The following is a 14,123-nucleotide window of genomic DNA, read 5'->3' on the forward strand; positions in this document are numbered from 1 at the left end:
TTCATTAAAATTTTCTTCTGCAACTTTTAAAATTGCTTTTTAGAAGCTAGACAGCCTTCTGCCTGTGTATTTTATACTTCTTTAGAGTACCAAGTTGTTGGTGTAGACAACCTGTTCAGATTTTTTCCATCTAACTCATTAGTAATAATGTTAAAGCCAGAATAACTCTGTATCCTGTAGGCACTAAGGCAAGGAATTCATTTGGTGATTTTTTTTTTTAAGATTTTATTTATTTGACACGCAAAGAGAGATCACAAGTAGACAGAGAGGCAGGCAGAGGGAGAGGGGGAAGCAGGCTCCCTGCCGAGCAGAGAGCCCAATGTGGGGCTTGATCCTGGGATCCTGAGATCAGGATCCGAGCCAAAGGCAGAGGCTTAACCCACTGTACCACCCAGGTGCCCCTCATTTGGTGATTTCTAATGAATAGCTATCTCAAGAATTCTTTTATTAAGTCTTATTACCTATAATATGTGATGCTGAAGCTCACAAGCTTTTGAGCACAAGTAGATGAACAACTTGATTCTGAATATCTCTCTGGGAACTCACGAATCCATAAAGAACTCATAAAAATGATTGCAGGCTTCATATGAATAATAAATTGGCTGCCCCAGATGTGTTGGATTTCTAAAATTTTTTTGGATAGTGTTCATGTCTAATTGGAAGTCCTATCATTAGACTTAAAACTGCCTTCAAGTATTTGTCAACATTTAAAAATTCTGGTTTGACTTTATAATTGAAGCTTATTTTTTACCCTGTCTGAATGATTGGCTTTTAAAACCTTCAAGGTTGATCTTACAGCTACTATGTCTGCATCTGAGATTAGGGCATTAACCGTGATGGCCTAACTCATCCTGAGGCCTTCCCTACTTTGCTACCAGTTAATCACTAGACTCCATCTTCTCTTAACCATTGTAATTGGTCAGCTAATTAAAATAAAGAATCAGGATGCCTGGGTGGCTCACTCAGTTAAGCAGCCACTCTTGATTTCGAGCCCCATGTTGGGCTCTGCACTGTGTGGAGTCTGCTTGAGCATTCACTCTCCCTCTGCCCCTCACCCACCTCGCATGCACTCTCCCTCAAATAAATAAATCTTTAAAAAATCATTAAAAATATTATATACATTTTATTTAAATAACCACAAAACCCCTATAGATCAACATTTATATGTATTTATGTGCTTATCTGTTGACTTATATGTATTTATGTGCTAATACATTGACTTGTAAAATCTTTTCTTGAACATAAATCTTTGTTACATACATCACAAAAATTATCTTCTGTGATTTCTGTTTTCCATTTCTTTTTAGATGGTACATGAATTTGGAGATGTTTGTAAAGACAGCTTGAGTGCAGAAACCTAGGTTCTTAACAATTCTTCCAAATCTTTCATAGTATCTTCCTTATACCTTTTTTTTTTTTTTAAAGATTTTATTTATTTATTTGACAGAGAGAAATCACAAGTAGATGGAGAGGCAGGCAGAGAGAGAGAGAGGGAAGCAGGCTCCCTGCTGAGCAGAGAGCCCAATGCGGGCCTCGATCCCAGGACCCCGAGATCATGACCTGAGCCGAAGGCAGCGGCTTAACCCACTGAGCCACCTTTTTTTTTTTAAAGATTTTATTTATTTATTTGACAGAGAGAGATCACAAGTAGATGGGGAGGCAGGCAGAGAGAGAGAGAGAGAGATTGAGAGAGAGAAGCAGGCTCCCTGCTGAGCAGAGAGCCCAATGCGGGACTCGATCCCAGGACCCTGAGATCACGACCTGAGCCAAAGGCAGCGGCCCAACCCACTGAGCCACCCAGGTGCCCTTCCTTATACCTTTTTAATGGAGCTTGCCTTTAAAATGCCTTGAGTTTTCATATAAATATCTTCTTTAAAAAAAAAAAAAGATTTTATTTTATTGATTTTAGAAAGAGCAGGAACAGACTTTGAGGCAGAAGGAGGGAGGAGAGAGAATCTCAAGTAGACTCCACTCGGAATTGAACACGGAGCTCAGTTTCATGACCCTGAGATCATGCATGACGTGAGCTGAAATCAGTCGGTTGCTTAACCGACTGAGCCACCCAGGTGCCCCTATAAATATCTCCTTTTATACTCTTATTTCTTTGACCTATATAATGAGTAATTAAATTACATAATTACATGATAAGCACAAGTTGCATAAACATATTTGGAAACATATATTACTGGTTCTCAGTAAGCATAAAACTCAATTAGTGAGATCAGAAAGGTCTAAATATTCTAGAATGTGGTCCAATTGTTAGCATTTATTGTCCTTGGTAATTAGTCCTTATATTACATAGTGGGAATAATCCTTAGTAAGAAAGGCATTTAATTTCATGCTGTGTGTGTACATATATATACACACGCACATATATATATGAAAGAAAAACTTTCATGAAATGCCACTTAACCATTTCTTGCAGTATCTGCTGTTTCTCTTCTATTCCATTTCTTTCTTTTAAAAAGGATTATGATCCCCTAATGGATTATGACATGCAGTTTGAAAAATACTGGAATAAGAACTAATTCTAGACATAAGCTAAACAGATTATTACATGGGGGGATGAGAAGCTACTTTCTACTCTTAAATTTGTTCTTACTGTGATACTGTTGGTCTTTTAAAACATTAGTTTTTAATTGTAAAATACACATAACATGAAACTTCACCTCTTAGCCATTTTAGCCACCCTCTTCAGTACTGTTAGATATATTGTTATGCAGCCAGTATGACTTGACATTTGGATTGCTTCTACTTCCTGGGTATTCTAAAATTATGTTGCTGTGGTATACAAATATCTCCTCAAGAGCCTGCTTTTCAGTTCTGTTGGGTAGAAATGGAATTGATGAATCAGATGGTAATTCTATTTTTAATTTTTTGAGGAAACACCATACTTTATTCCATAGCACTATAACATTTGACATCTCTACCAGCAATGCACAAGCATTCCAGTTTCTCTACATCCTCATCAACACTTGATATTTTCTATATCTTTGGGTTTTGTTAGTAGCCGTCCTGCTGGATGTGAGGTGGTATTTCATTGTGGTTTTGATTTGCATTTCTCTAATGATTAGTGATGGTGAGCATCTTTTCATATGCTTATTAATCATTTGTGTAAGTTCCTGGGAAAAATAAGCCGTGTGCTATTTGGGGGGTTGTTTGTGTTTCTGTTGTAGTGTTGTAGGAGTTCTTTATATAGTCTGGATATTAATACTTTATTATATGTACCAGTTGCAATATTTTCTTCGATTTCTGTAGATTGCCTTTTGTGATATTCTTTGGCTTAAGTACTCATCCAAAAGAAATTTTATTTCATATTAAGCTTACTTTGGATGAGAATCCTAAGAAAGAAGGCTGTACCAGTGTAACTTAAGACTGTCACATTCCTTAGGGAATAGAAAGTACGATCCTAGGGGCACCTGGGTGGCTCAGTGGGTTAAGCCGCTGCCTTCGGCTCAGGTCATGATCTCAGGGTCCTGGGTTCGAGTCCCGCATTGGGCTCTCTGCTCAGCAGGGAGCCTGCTTCCTCCTCTCTCTCTCCCTGCCTCTCTGCCTACTTGTGATCTCTCTCTGTCAAATAAATAAATAAAATCTTTAAAAAAAAAAAAAGAAAGTACGATCCTAGAGCAGTTTTAAGCCTGTTTCAGTCTGAATATTTGTTTGAGTCATGTGCCAAGAAGATACATTTGTGGACATAGCATTTAAATATTATTCAAGTTTTATTTCCCAGAACCAGAATTTATGATAAACAAGATAAAAAAATAACTATATAATGAGAAATTGTAGTGAATTACCTATTGTTTACTTGAAATTATCTCATAGTACATTGTTGGGTTGTTATTTATAGCAACTTTTCATAGTTTTAAAGTTCATCTTACAGATAATATATTTCTTTCTTTTTTTTTCCAAATTCAATCCTTTTTAAAAGAAGACTTACTTATTTTAGAGAGAGAACAAGAGAGAGCATGGAGGGATAGAGGCAGAGGGAGAAAGAAACCCAAGCAGATTCTGCACTGAGTGCACAGAGCCCGACTAGGGGCTCCATCTCACTACTGTGAGATCATAACCTGAGCCAAAACCAAGAGTCAGGTGCTCAACCTACTGTGCCATCTAGGCACCCCTCAAATTTAATCCTTCTGAAGTTGATCACAAAGTACTTTCATTTTATGTTTGTTTTTTTTCCTCAGATAAATTATAGATTTTTTTCTTGAGGTATATTTAATCCTTATGTAAGAGGAGCAAGAAAAAAACCAATTCATTTCCTGATTTGTAAGTGACTTTATAATATACTTCTTATATTCCAACATATCCTCAATCCTTCAGTTGGTAAGAACATACCTGGTCTTAGTTCAGAATTGATGTATTCAGGGCCAATTAACATTTTCTTTTTTTTAAGATTTATTTATTATTTAAGAGAGTGTGTGTGTGGTGGGAGAGGCAGAAAGAAAGAATCCGAAGCCAACTCCCCACTGAGTGTTAGGGTCCTCCCCACCCCGGCTTGATGCCAGAACCCTGAGATCATGACCTGAGCTGAAACCAAGAGTCTCTTGCTTAACTGACCAAGCCGTCCAGCTGCCCCTCAAGTAATACTCTTTAATTCTCTGGTCATTCCTTGGAAATTTAGTCATGGAAGGAATAGAAATTCTCCTCTCAAGAGAAATTATCCAGCGGGGTATCTGCTTGGGATTCTCTCTTTCTCTCCCTCTGTCCCTCCCCCTGCTCTCTCTCTCTTTCTCTCAAATAAATTTAAGAAAAAAAACTTGGGGTTCCTGGTAACTCAGTTGTTAAGCATCTGCCTTTGGCTTGGGTTATGATCCCCTGGTCCTGAGATCGAGCCCCACGTCAGGCTCCGGCTCAGCGGGAAGCCTGCTTCTCCCCCTCCCCCTCCCCCTGCTTGTATTCCCCTCTCGCTGTCTCTCTCTCTCTCTCTCTCTCTCTCTCAAATAAATAAATAAAATCTTAAAAAAAAAAAAGCTTGAGATCATCTCTGTTGAAATTAATGTTCTGGCTATTGAAAAAGAGTACAAGAAATATTTGGTTACATAATAAATACTCTTTCAGTACTGACACATCATTCAAGGATGTCCTAAGGAATAATAACGATTTTTTTAAGAAAACACATATAAAAGTGATAGTTGTTTTTTTTTTTAAAGATTTTATTTATTTATGACAGAGAGCGAGCGAGGGAGGGAACATAAGCATGGAGGAGCTGGAGAGGGAGGAGCAGGCTCCCCGCAGAGCAAGGGGCCTGATACAGGGCTTGATCCCAGGACGCTGGGGCCATGACCCAAGCCAAAGGCAGACACCTAACCACTGAGCCACCCAGGCGCCCCAAGTGATAGGTTATAATGAGTTGAATTTCCTACCAAATTTACTAAAACACTGTTTTTATGAAAATGTAGAGAGAACTTTATTGTTACAAAAAAAGAATTGATCACATGTATTATATCACATCAAGACTGCACTCCTAGTATAATGAATTAGAAACAAATTTATAATTTACTATAGTTTACCTTTAGGCATATAGACATCCACAGTAGATACAGCATTTTATAGGAATTCAAGAGAAGCATTATTTCAAGAAGTCTTAATAGAGTTATGAAAATACTTACACAAAGTGTAAAATCTTGGGCAGGATATACTTAACAGACAGCTAAGTAGTATAATGATCAGTAAGCAAGGAATGTATTTCAAGAAGTATTTCAGTGTTTCAAGAAGTCTTAATAGAGTTATGAAATTACTTACACAAAGTGTAAAATCTTGGGCAGGATATACTTAACAGACAGCTAAGTAGAATAATGATCAGTAAGCAAGGAATGTATTCTTCAGTCAAGTTCATAAGATACTACACCTAATGAAAGATTGCTTCCACCTTATTGCTTAGTTTAGGTGTTGTTGAAAGGGCATTTACTGTCTTTGACTTCTTTTCTAAGCTCACCAAGTTCATTTCTTAAATAGCGTAATTATCCAGTTTGTTTTAATGTTGAAGGAGTCCCCTTTGACTCATGATCACCAGATTTAGGCATAGACCAGTATTTTGCATAGTTGTGTCTGGTGCCATTGTAGAGAGGCAGTATAATGTGTGGCAAAAAACATGGGCCGTGGAGTCCATGGGTTTGAATATAGACTGTGCTGTTCATCTTGGGTGAACCACCTAACCTTTCTGTGCTTTGGTTTCTTCATCTGTCATATGTATAATAGTACCTATCTTACAGAGTTGTAACTAAGATTAAGGTAATGCTTAAAAGAACCTGCACAGAGTAAAATCTCAATAAATGTTTATTGTTATTTGTCTAAACACTTAACAAAATTATGAATATTTATACAACAGTCATTCATTCTTACTACTTTTGGGTATCTACCGTGCAGGTACTATACTAAAAATGAGTAAAACCTATGCCAGACTTTAAAGAGTTCATGGCATAGTGAAGAAGATGCATATTAGATAATTGCAGCAAATAAATGTAATAATTGTCTAAGAAGTACAGTACTGTGGAATCGCTGAGGCATGAGTAACTAACCCTGTCTAGGAAGTATGAAAAAATTAAATATGGATGTTGGGTATTTTGGGATTTATCCTGCTATTCTGGTGTGTGTATGTGTGTATGTCATTTATTTTGGAGAGCAATGAAAGACAAATGCTGAGGAACTATTGCAGATTAAAAGAGACAATAAATCACAACCTATGTCAATCAGGTCGTTATGTTGTGCACCGTAAACTTATGTAATGCTGTATGTCAATTATATCTTAATAAAACTGAAAAAAAGAAAGCCAGTGAAAACATGACTGTATCCTGTGTTGGAGGGAAAATTACTCTAAAGGACATTATTGGGACATTTGACAAAATTGGATATGCAAAAAATTAGATAATAGAACATCAGTATTAAATCTCTTGAAGTTGATCACTGTACCATGAAAGAGTATCTTTGCTCTAAGATGCCCTGCTGATATATTAAAGGAGAGAAGGGGAATGATACTATTTGAAAGTAATTTGTGTATCACTTGAGTTTTCCTCGTATTCCAGAAATAATCTCAAAGTTTTGTAGCAGTGGTTCTCTTTCCTCAGCAAGGAACTGAAAGGGGATAGCATCACAAACTACTCTCAAATAGTTCAGGGGAAAAAGCGGTGCACATATACTCAATGCACGGACTAATGAAGCATATGTAGCAAAATGTTTAAAGTTGGTGACTTGTGGTATACAGGAGTTATTTGTATTTTCATAACCTTTATATAAATTTGATATTTCAAAAGAAAAAAATTTTAAGTGGGAAGAAAAAGGAAGAGTTTCAGAGAGAGGAGGTGTTTGAGCTGTCATAGAGGCTAACTGGCCAGGGGAATAAGGAAGGCCAGAGACAGATGTGTGGAAAACGATAGGGATGTGAAAGCATGGCTTGTTTGCCGGTAGTTCAGTGTGGTCATTTCTATGTCAATACAAGATGTTGAGAATACATTCTTTCAATTGTCTATAGACCGTTAACTTGGTTATTTATTTATCTGATGTTTCTAAAAATTCAGGAAATGTTAAGCAAATTAGTAGACTAAGATTATGGCAGAGCCACTGCTTTACCTACTTTGATCACTAGGAAACCCTATTCTTTAAATAATCCTGAAATAACCTTTTTTTTCTCATTCCTTGGCAACCTTTAACTATCACATGGACATTTAGAAATGACATGGCCATTTGTGTGTAAGAGTTTGAACAGTCTTTTTTTAAAAAATATTTTATTTATTTATTTGACAGAGATCACAAGTAGGCAGAGAGGCAGGCAGAGAGAGAGAGAGAGGAGTTAGCAGGCTCCCCACAGAGCAGAGAGCCCCATGCAGGGCTCGATCCCAGGACCCTGGGATCATGACCTGAGCCCAAGGCAGAGGCTTTAACCCACTGAGCCACCCAGGCGCCCCGAGTTTGAACAGTCTTAAGACCAAATAGACTAAATTTCTATAGTCTATCCTCAAACACCTAAATAAAAAAGCAGCTCTTGGAGTGCCTGGGTGGCTCAGTTGGTTAAGTATTGACTCTTGATGTTGGCTCAGGTTGTGATCTCAGGGTTGTGAGATCAAAACCCTTGTTAGGCTCCACACCAGGCTTGGAGACTGCTTAAGATTCTCTGTCTCCCTCTTCCATTCACACCCACTCTCATGCATTCTCTCTCTCTCACACACACACTATCTGTCTCTTAACCGACGGAGCCACCTAGGCACCCTCACTATCTCTCTCTTTAAAAAAAAAAAAAAAAAAAAAAAGGCATTTCTCATTTTGGTAGAATCTTACTATGAGAGATAGTTTGAAATTTGGATCAACAAAAGCAGTAAAAATAAATAAAGAAATAAATAATCCTAGAAGCATTTTGTATCATCAATATCCATATTTACAAGGAAATATTTTAGAATAGAGTTGAGAAGAATTTGTAAGAAATCTTTAAAGCAGTAAAATAACTGAAAAAAAATTATGAGTCAAATGTTCACCTTTGAAGGTGAATTTTCACCTTTTCAAGTCAGAATGACCCAAGCACTCATCCTTTTCCAAACTTCTTTTGGTATTTTGCCTATTTTCCCTTCATCCTTTCAATTTTTTATTTCTTAATCTAGAGATTAAATTTTACTTCTAATGATAGTCACTTAAATTATTAAATTGCTGATCTTGTGATAGCAAGACTTCTACATTTATCTCAAAAAATATCAGATGGCTCTGTGCTCTAGAGAATAATTTCTAGGACATATACATGAAAAGTAATGGACCTAGGGGAGCTTGACTGGCTCAGTCAGAAGAATATGCAACTTTTGATCTTGGAATGGTGAGATTGAGCTCCATGTTGGCTGTACAGATTACTAAAAAATAAATAAGCTTAAAAAAAAAAGTAATGGACCTAGAACTCAAACAGTATTTATTCAGTTCCATGCTGAGGAAAGGGTATCATTGCTGAATGGTTTTCAGACTGTTCTTGGAATATAAGAAAAATTTATCACAAAATTTCTAGTAAGGTAGTTTAAAATCATAAAATAGATTTAAATTTTTATCAATTTTCAGAAGGAAAAAATATTCAGAAAGATTATAAGTTTTCCATATTCTTGCATAAATATATTTTGTATCTATATAATCTGTATATAGTATCTATATAATTCTCCACTTTTACTTCTCCTGTCAAATTGAAACACTGAAGCATCATCCAATCTGAATTATTTATCCTAAGGTAAATTTTCTTCCACTTTGAGAGTGAGAGAGAAGAGAAATTTTGGATAAATCTAGTAGAACCAGAGTTGTTAGAACTAATAATATAATTTGTAAGCCTTATTTCTATGGGTTAATGAGCTAGAATATTAACTTTTGTGGTTTCTTGATATTGACTACAATGGTTGAATTTTACGTTGTAAAAAAGTACCAGTTGAATCTCATAGATGCTGTTTGCAGAAAAGTTGATGATGGATTGGGTGCTAAAGTTGGCATACTTGATTATATTGTATAGCAAAGATAAACAAGCTTTTGGCATTTTTGAAACTTAAGAACTTAATCATTAGAGAATATGAAATAATTTGTGTGTTTATCTCATTTGTAGTTATTAACAAAAGCAACTTGTAAGGTTCATGTTTTTCGTATTTTAAACTATTTTTGTATGTCTGGAAAATGTCCAAATGGTTTTCACAGTTGCTTTTTTTTTCTGATTGCTGTGGTAATAGTGCTTTATATCTGTATTATATTTACATATGGTTTTGAGAGATCAGGTATACATAAGGTATAAGGTATACATCAGGTATACATAATTAAATAAATTATAACTGGTTTTATTAAGTATATTTAAAATTCATTTAGAGTTTATAATAGTTGTTGCTGTTTCCTCTACAAGAATGGGAGGGAATTGAGCAATGCAGGTTTAATTTTTGTTTGTTTTTCTTAGCAATTGAAAGCATGTAGTGAAGATCAGGAAGACAGAGAATGTTTGAACCAAGCTATTACTGCTCTTATGAATCTCCAAGGTAGTATGGACCGAATTTACAAGCAGTATTCACCTAGACGCCGACCTGGGTAATTCCATACTGTTGAAAATATGAATGCTTCAATATATTTCATTCATTCATGCCTCGTTTTCTTTTCTTTTTTTTTTTTTTTTTGATGCTTCATTTTCTAAAGAAGTGTTATTTGTAGTGATACTTATATTCTTGAAAGTTATACTCCTACATTTCTCATTTGGTCTTTAAGTTGTGGAAAATTGGCATTGTCTTATTGTTTAGATATATGTAATAAAATTTTAAAAGATAAATCTAATATTTATATATTATAGAGTTTAGGATTCTTGGTCATTTTAGTTCGTATGACATTTGAAATGAAATGCAGAGTCTAGTACTTCTCTTTCACAGTACTGTAGCTGAGGCATGTATCAGTTGTGGCAAAGATAGTAGAAGAAAATAAATGCTGTGTACAAAATCTGATGTTTGGTTATTTAGTGGTTTTATCACTTGATTTGAGGTAGTTTTACAATTAAATTTGGGTTGCTTAGCCATTGAAAAAGCTAAATTTATCTTAATTTTTTTTTTTCTTTTTAGGGATCCTGTTTGCCCTTTTTATAATCGTCAGTTAAGAAGCAAGCATCTGGCTATTAAAAAAATGAATGAAATTCAGAAAAACATAGACGGATGGGAAGGCAAAGATATTGGACAATGTTGTAATGAATTCATTATGGAAGGTCCCTTGACACGAATTGGTGCTAAACATGAACGACATATTTTTCTCTTTGATGGCTTAATGATCAGCTGTAAGCCCAATCATAGTCAGTCACGCCTTCCAGGTTACAGTAGTGCAGAGTACAGATTAAAAGAAAAATTTGTCATGAGGAAAATACAAATATGTGATAAAGATGATACTTGTGAGTACAAAAATGCTTTTGAGTTGGTGTCCAAAGATGAAAACAGCATAATATTTGCTGCTAAGTCTGCTGAAGAGAAAAATAATTGGATGGCCGCACTTATTTCTCTTCACTATCGTAGTACACTAGATCGAATGCTAGATTCAGTGTTATTGAAAGAAGAAAATGAGCAGCCACTGAGATTACCAAGTCCTGACGTGTATCGTTTTGTGGTAAAAGACTCTGAGGAAAACATTGTTTTTGAAGACAACCTGCAAAGTAGAAGTGGAATCCCCATTATTAAAGGAGGAACTGTAGTGAAATTAATTGAAAGGTTAACATATCATATGTATGCAGGTATGTGAAACTCATTACAAGTGCTTACCTACTGAGGGCTGAGAATGTAAAGCTTTTCAGGGATGTTCAAAAATGCTTGAGGAATGGAAAAAATGGATTTTCTCTGAAATATAAAAAGAATTCTACAGAATCAAAAGAGTAACTAAATATTATATATTTCTAAACTAAACTAACTAAATATTCCTAAAATATAATATGTTAGCTTCATTAATTATTAGATATTCACAAAAATTTTATGAATCTTGAATCAGAAAACAATCCTCATTTATCAAGAAATACCATGAGTACAGGAAGACCATGGTGGGAGGAACCAGAAAAAAGAAAAAGGAAGGCCTTCAAAATATGCTACTTTGGATTAATGAAACTGAATTGAACATACAAACTGTTTTATACTCTGTCTTTTCAGATCCCAATTTTGTTCGTACTTTTCTTACTACATACCGTTCATTTTGTAAACCACAGGAATTGCTAAGCTTACTGATAGAACGGTAAGAAAAATATTTATTTTACTTACATTAACATTTCATAATAAGTTAACTATTTTGTTCCTTGTAAAGTGGTGGGTACCGAGCATGTGCTCAACTTGTTTTTGAACATAATTTATTTGACATTAAATTAGTAGTATTACTATTCTCTTCAAACAACATGCTCATTAAAATCTCTGTTTATAACAGAGGTCTCTTCTGATTTTAGCAATGTTTATAGTGGTAATCAAAAAGACCCAATTTTAAAGTATGTATCTTAATGTTTTTTTGTTCAAAAAAACACTTCCTTAAAAGACTTTTTTAACTTGGCACTTTATTTTTAAAAATTTTTTTAGAAGATTTTATTTGTTTGAGAGAGAGAGCACAAGCAGGGGGAGGGGTAGAGAGAGAGAGAGAGAAGCAGAGTTCCTGCTGAGGAGGGAGCCCAATGCAGGACTCTATCCCAGGAGCCTGTGATCATGACCGAAGCTGAAGGCAGACTCAACCCACTGAGCCACCCAGGCGACCCAGTATGTAACACTTGAAAGGAAGTTTATCAGTAACTTTTCACATAAATGGTAGGAAGGAAGGTTGCTTAATTAAAATAATTTTTCTGTTGTATTTGAAATCCTTTTCATTTGTGTATGAACAACAAAAAATTTCTCTGATTTTCCTTCTTTTCTTCTTAGATTTGAAATTCCAGAGCCAGAACCCACTGAAGCAGATAAATTGGCCATAGAGAAAGGCGAACAGCCCGTCAGTGCAGACCTTAAAAGGTTTCGCAAGGAATATGTCCAACCAGTACAACTTAGGTTTGGCCTGAATATTATTTATTTTGTGTACCATTCAATTTTCATTATATAGTTAACACATATAAGTTCTTATCTCTTAATTCGGATAGAGGTATTGTTGTTAGACTTCATAGTAGTTAAATTAAACTTCCAAATTTCAGTGTGAAATTACTCTTAAATGTCCTGAAGAAATTTAATTATTAAAATGATACTGTGTTATTTGCATCAGATACCTCTGGCATGCGACACATTGTGCTTACAGACCAGGATACCTATTAAGTAAAAATTGTGAAATTCCATGTGAGTGTGCCTCCTCTCAACCTTGCCCATCCCAACCCCTTTGTGATCATCTAGTAATCCTGGGCTTTTTCATAGTTTATAATATTTATGGAATTTTAACTCTTTCCCTACTGTTCTCTCCCAAAATATATAGGCTTTTACTCACTCATCTAAAAAAATCAGTAATTTCTAAACATGTATTTGATAATAGCAGCTGCTAGTTGTTAGGTACTTACTGTATGCCTAAGTATTTTATCAATTTTCTTTCATCCTCACAGGAGTTACTACTTTATAGCTGAGGAACTTGAAACTTAGCAAGATAAAGTAATTTGAAATAGGTTATACAGAGAGAGCAGCAGGACAGGATTCAAACCTGTATCTGTCTGGTTTCCCAAGTCAGTGTTGTTTTTTTCTTACACTGAGCAGTGAAAATTGGAGGCTCCTTTGATTAGTCTTTACAGTCCCTAATTGTACATGATCTAAATTTTTTCTTTGCAAATACGAAAGTGCCTTGATTTTTGTTAACTAACAAATTGCAGCTTTGGAACTGAGCATGTTACTTATTTTTCAGGATAATTGCCACAAATAAATGCAGTTTTAGTGGAATGATAGCGCTCCCAGCTGTATGTGTCTGAGCCAAAACTTTTAACGTGTCGTTCTTTGTGTAAGATGGTATTTTTAAAAAACCTTTTTAATTAAAAAAGGGAGATGATCTTATTTACCCCTCAGCAATAAAGGAGTAACTTTTTTGTACTAGCTACAGTGAATTTGTACTCCCCCACACTCAGATTAAACTTTTTTAAAAAATATTTATTTATTTATTTTAGAGAGAACACATGCGCACATGGGGGAAGATGCAGCAGGAGAGGGAGATAGGCAGACTCTGTGTTGGGCGTGGAGCACGACACTGGCTTGATCCCAGGATCCTGAGATCATGACCTGAGCTGAAATCAGGAGTCAAATGCTTAACCGACTGAGCCACCCAGGCACCCCTAAAATATAATTTTAAAACAATAAATTAATCCGAAGACCTGCTTTACATCATTGAAGTGCTTAGGTTTTAATTAAATACAAATTAGAGACCGAGTGTTATATTGGCCCTTATATATAAAGTTGTTACCATGGTATTAGAGAAATGAAAGAAGTATAATTGAAGGCTTACGTCTCACTAAATTGTGTTTCTTTACATTTTTTCAGGATCTTAAATGTGTTTCGGCACTGGGTTGAACACCATTTTTATGACTTTGAAAGAGATTTGGAATTGCTTGAAAGACTGGAATCCTTCATTTCAAGTGTAAGAGGTATATTATTTAAAGGTTTGATTGAATCTTATGTTGCACATCAGCTTAGTTTTAAATTTGTGTGACTTTTAAGAAGCTAAACTGTTATTTT

General features: G+C 35.3%; 1 protein-coding gene across 3 annotated transcripts in view; it reads left to right on the plus strand.

Annotated features, from left to right (window-relative positions):
* SOS2 (SOS Ras/Rho guanine nucleotide exchange factor 2) overlaps positions 1–14,123 on the plus strand; it is an 83,203-nt gene that overhangs the window by 39,836 nt on the left and 29,244 nt on the right. For all 3 annotated transcript variants that reach the window (XM_044231876.1, XM_044231874.1, XM_044231875.1), the window contains 5 exons: positions 9,896–10,023; positions 10,542–11,197; positions 11,604–11,685; positions 12,351–12,473; positions 13,929–14,032. In XM_044231876.1, the coding sequence (XP_044087811.1) occupies positions 9,896–10,023; positions 10,542–11,197; positions 11,604–11,685; positions 12,351–12,473; positions 13,929–14,032 (1,093 nt within the window). The remainder of the gene's footprint in view (positions 1–9,895; positions 10,024–10,541; positions 11,198–11,603; positions 11,686–12,350; positions 12,474–13,928; positions 14,033–14,123) is intronic.

This window comes from Neovison vison, chromosome 13 (genome assembly GCF_020171115.1).
Source record: "Neovison vison isolate M4711 chromosome 13, ASM_NN_V1, whole genome shotgun sequence".
Classification (NCBI taxonomy): domain Eukaryota; kingdom Metazoa; phylum Chordata; class Mammalia; order Carnivora; family Mustelidae; genus Neogale; species Neogale vison.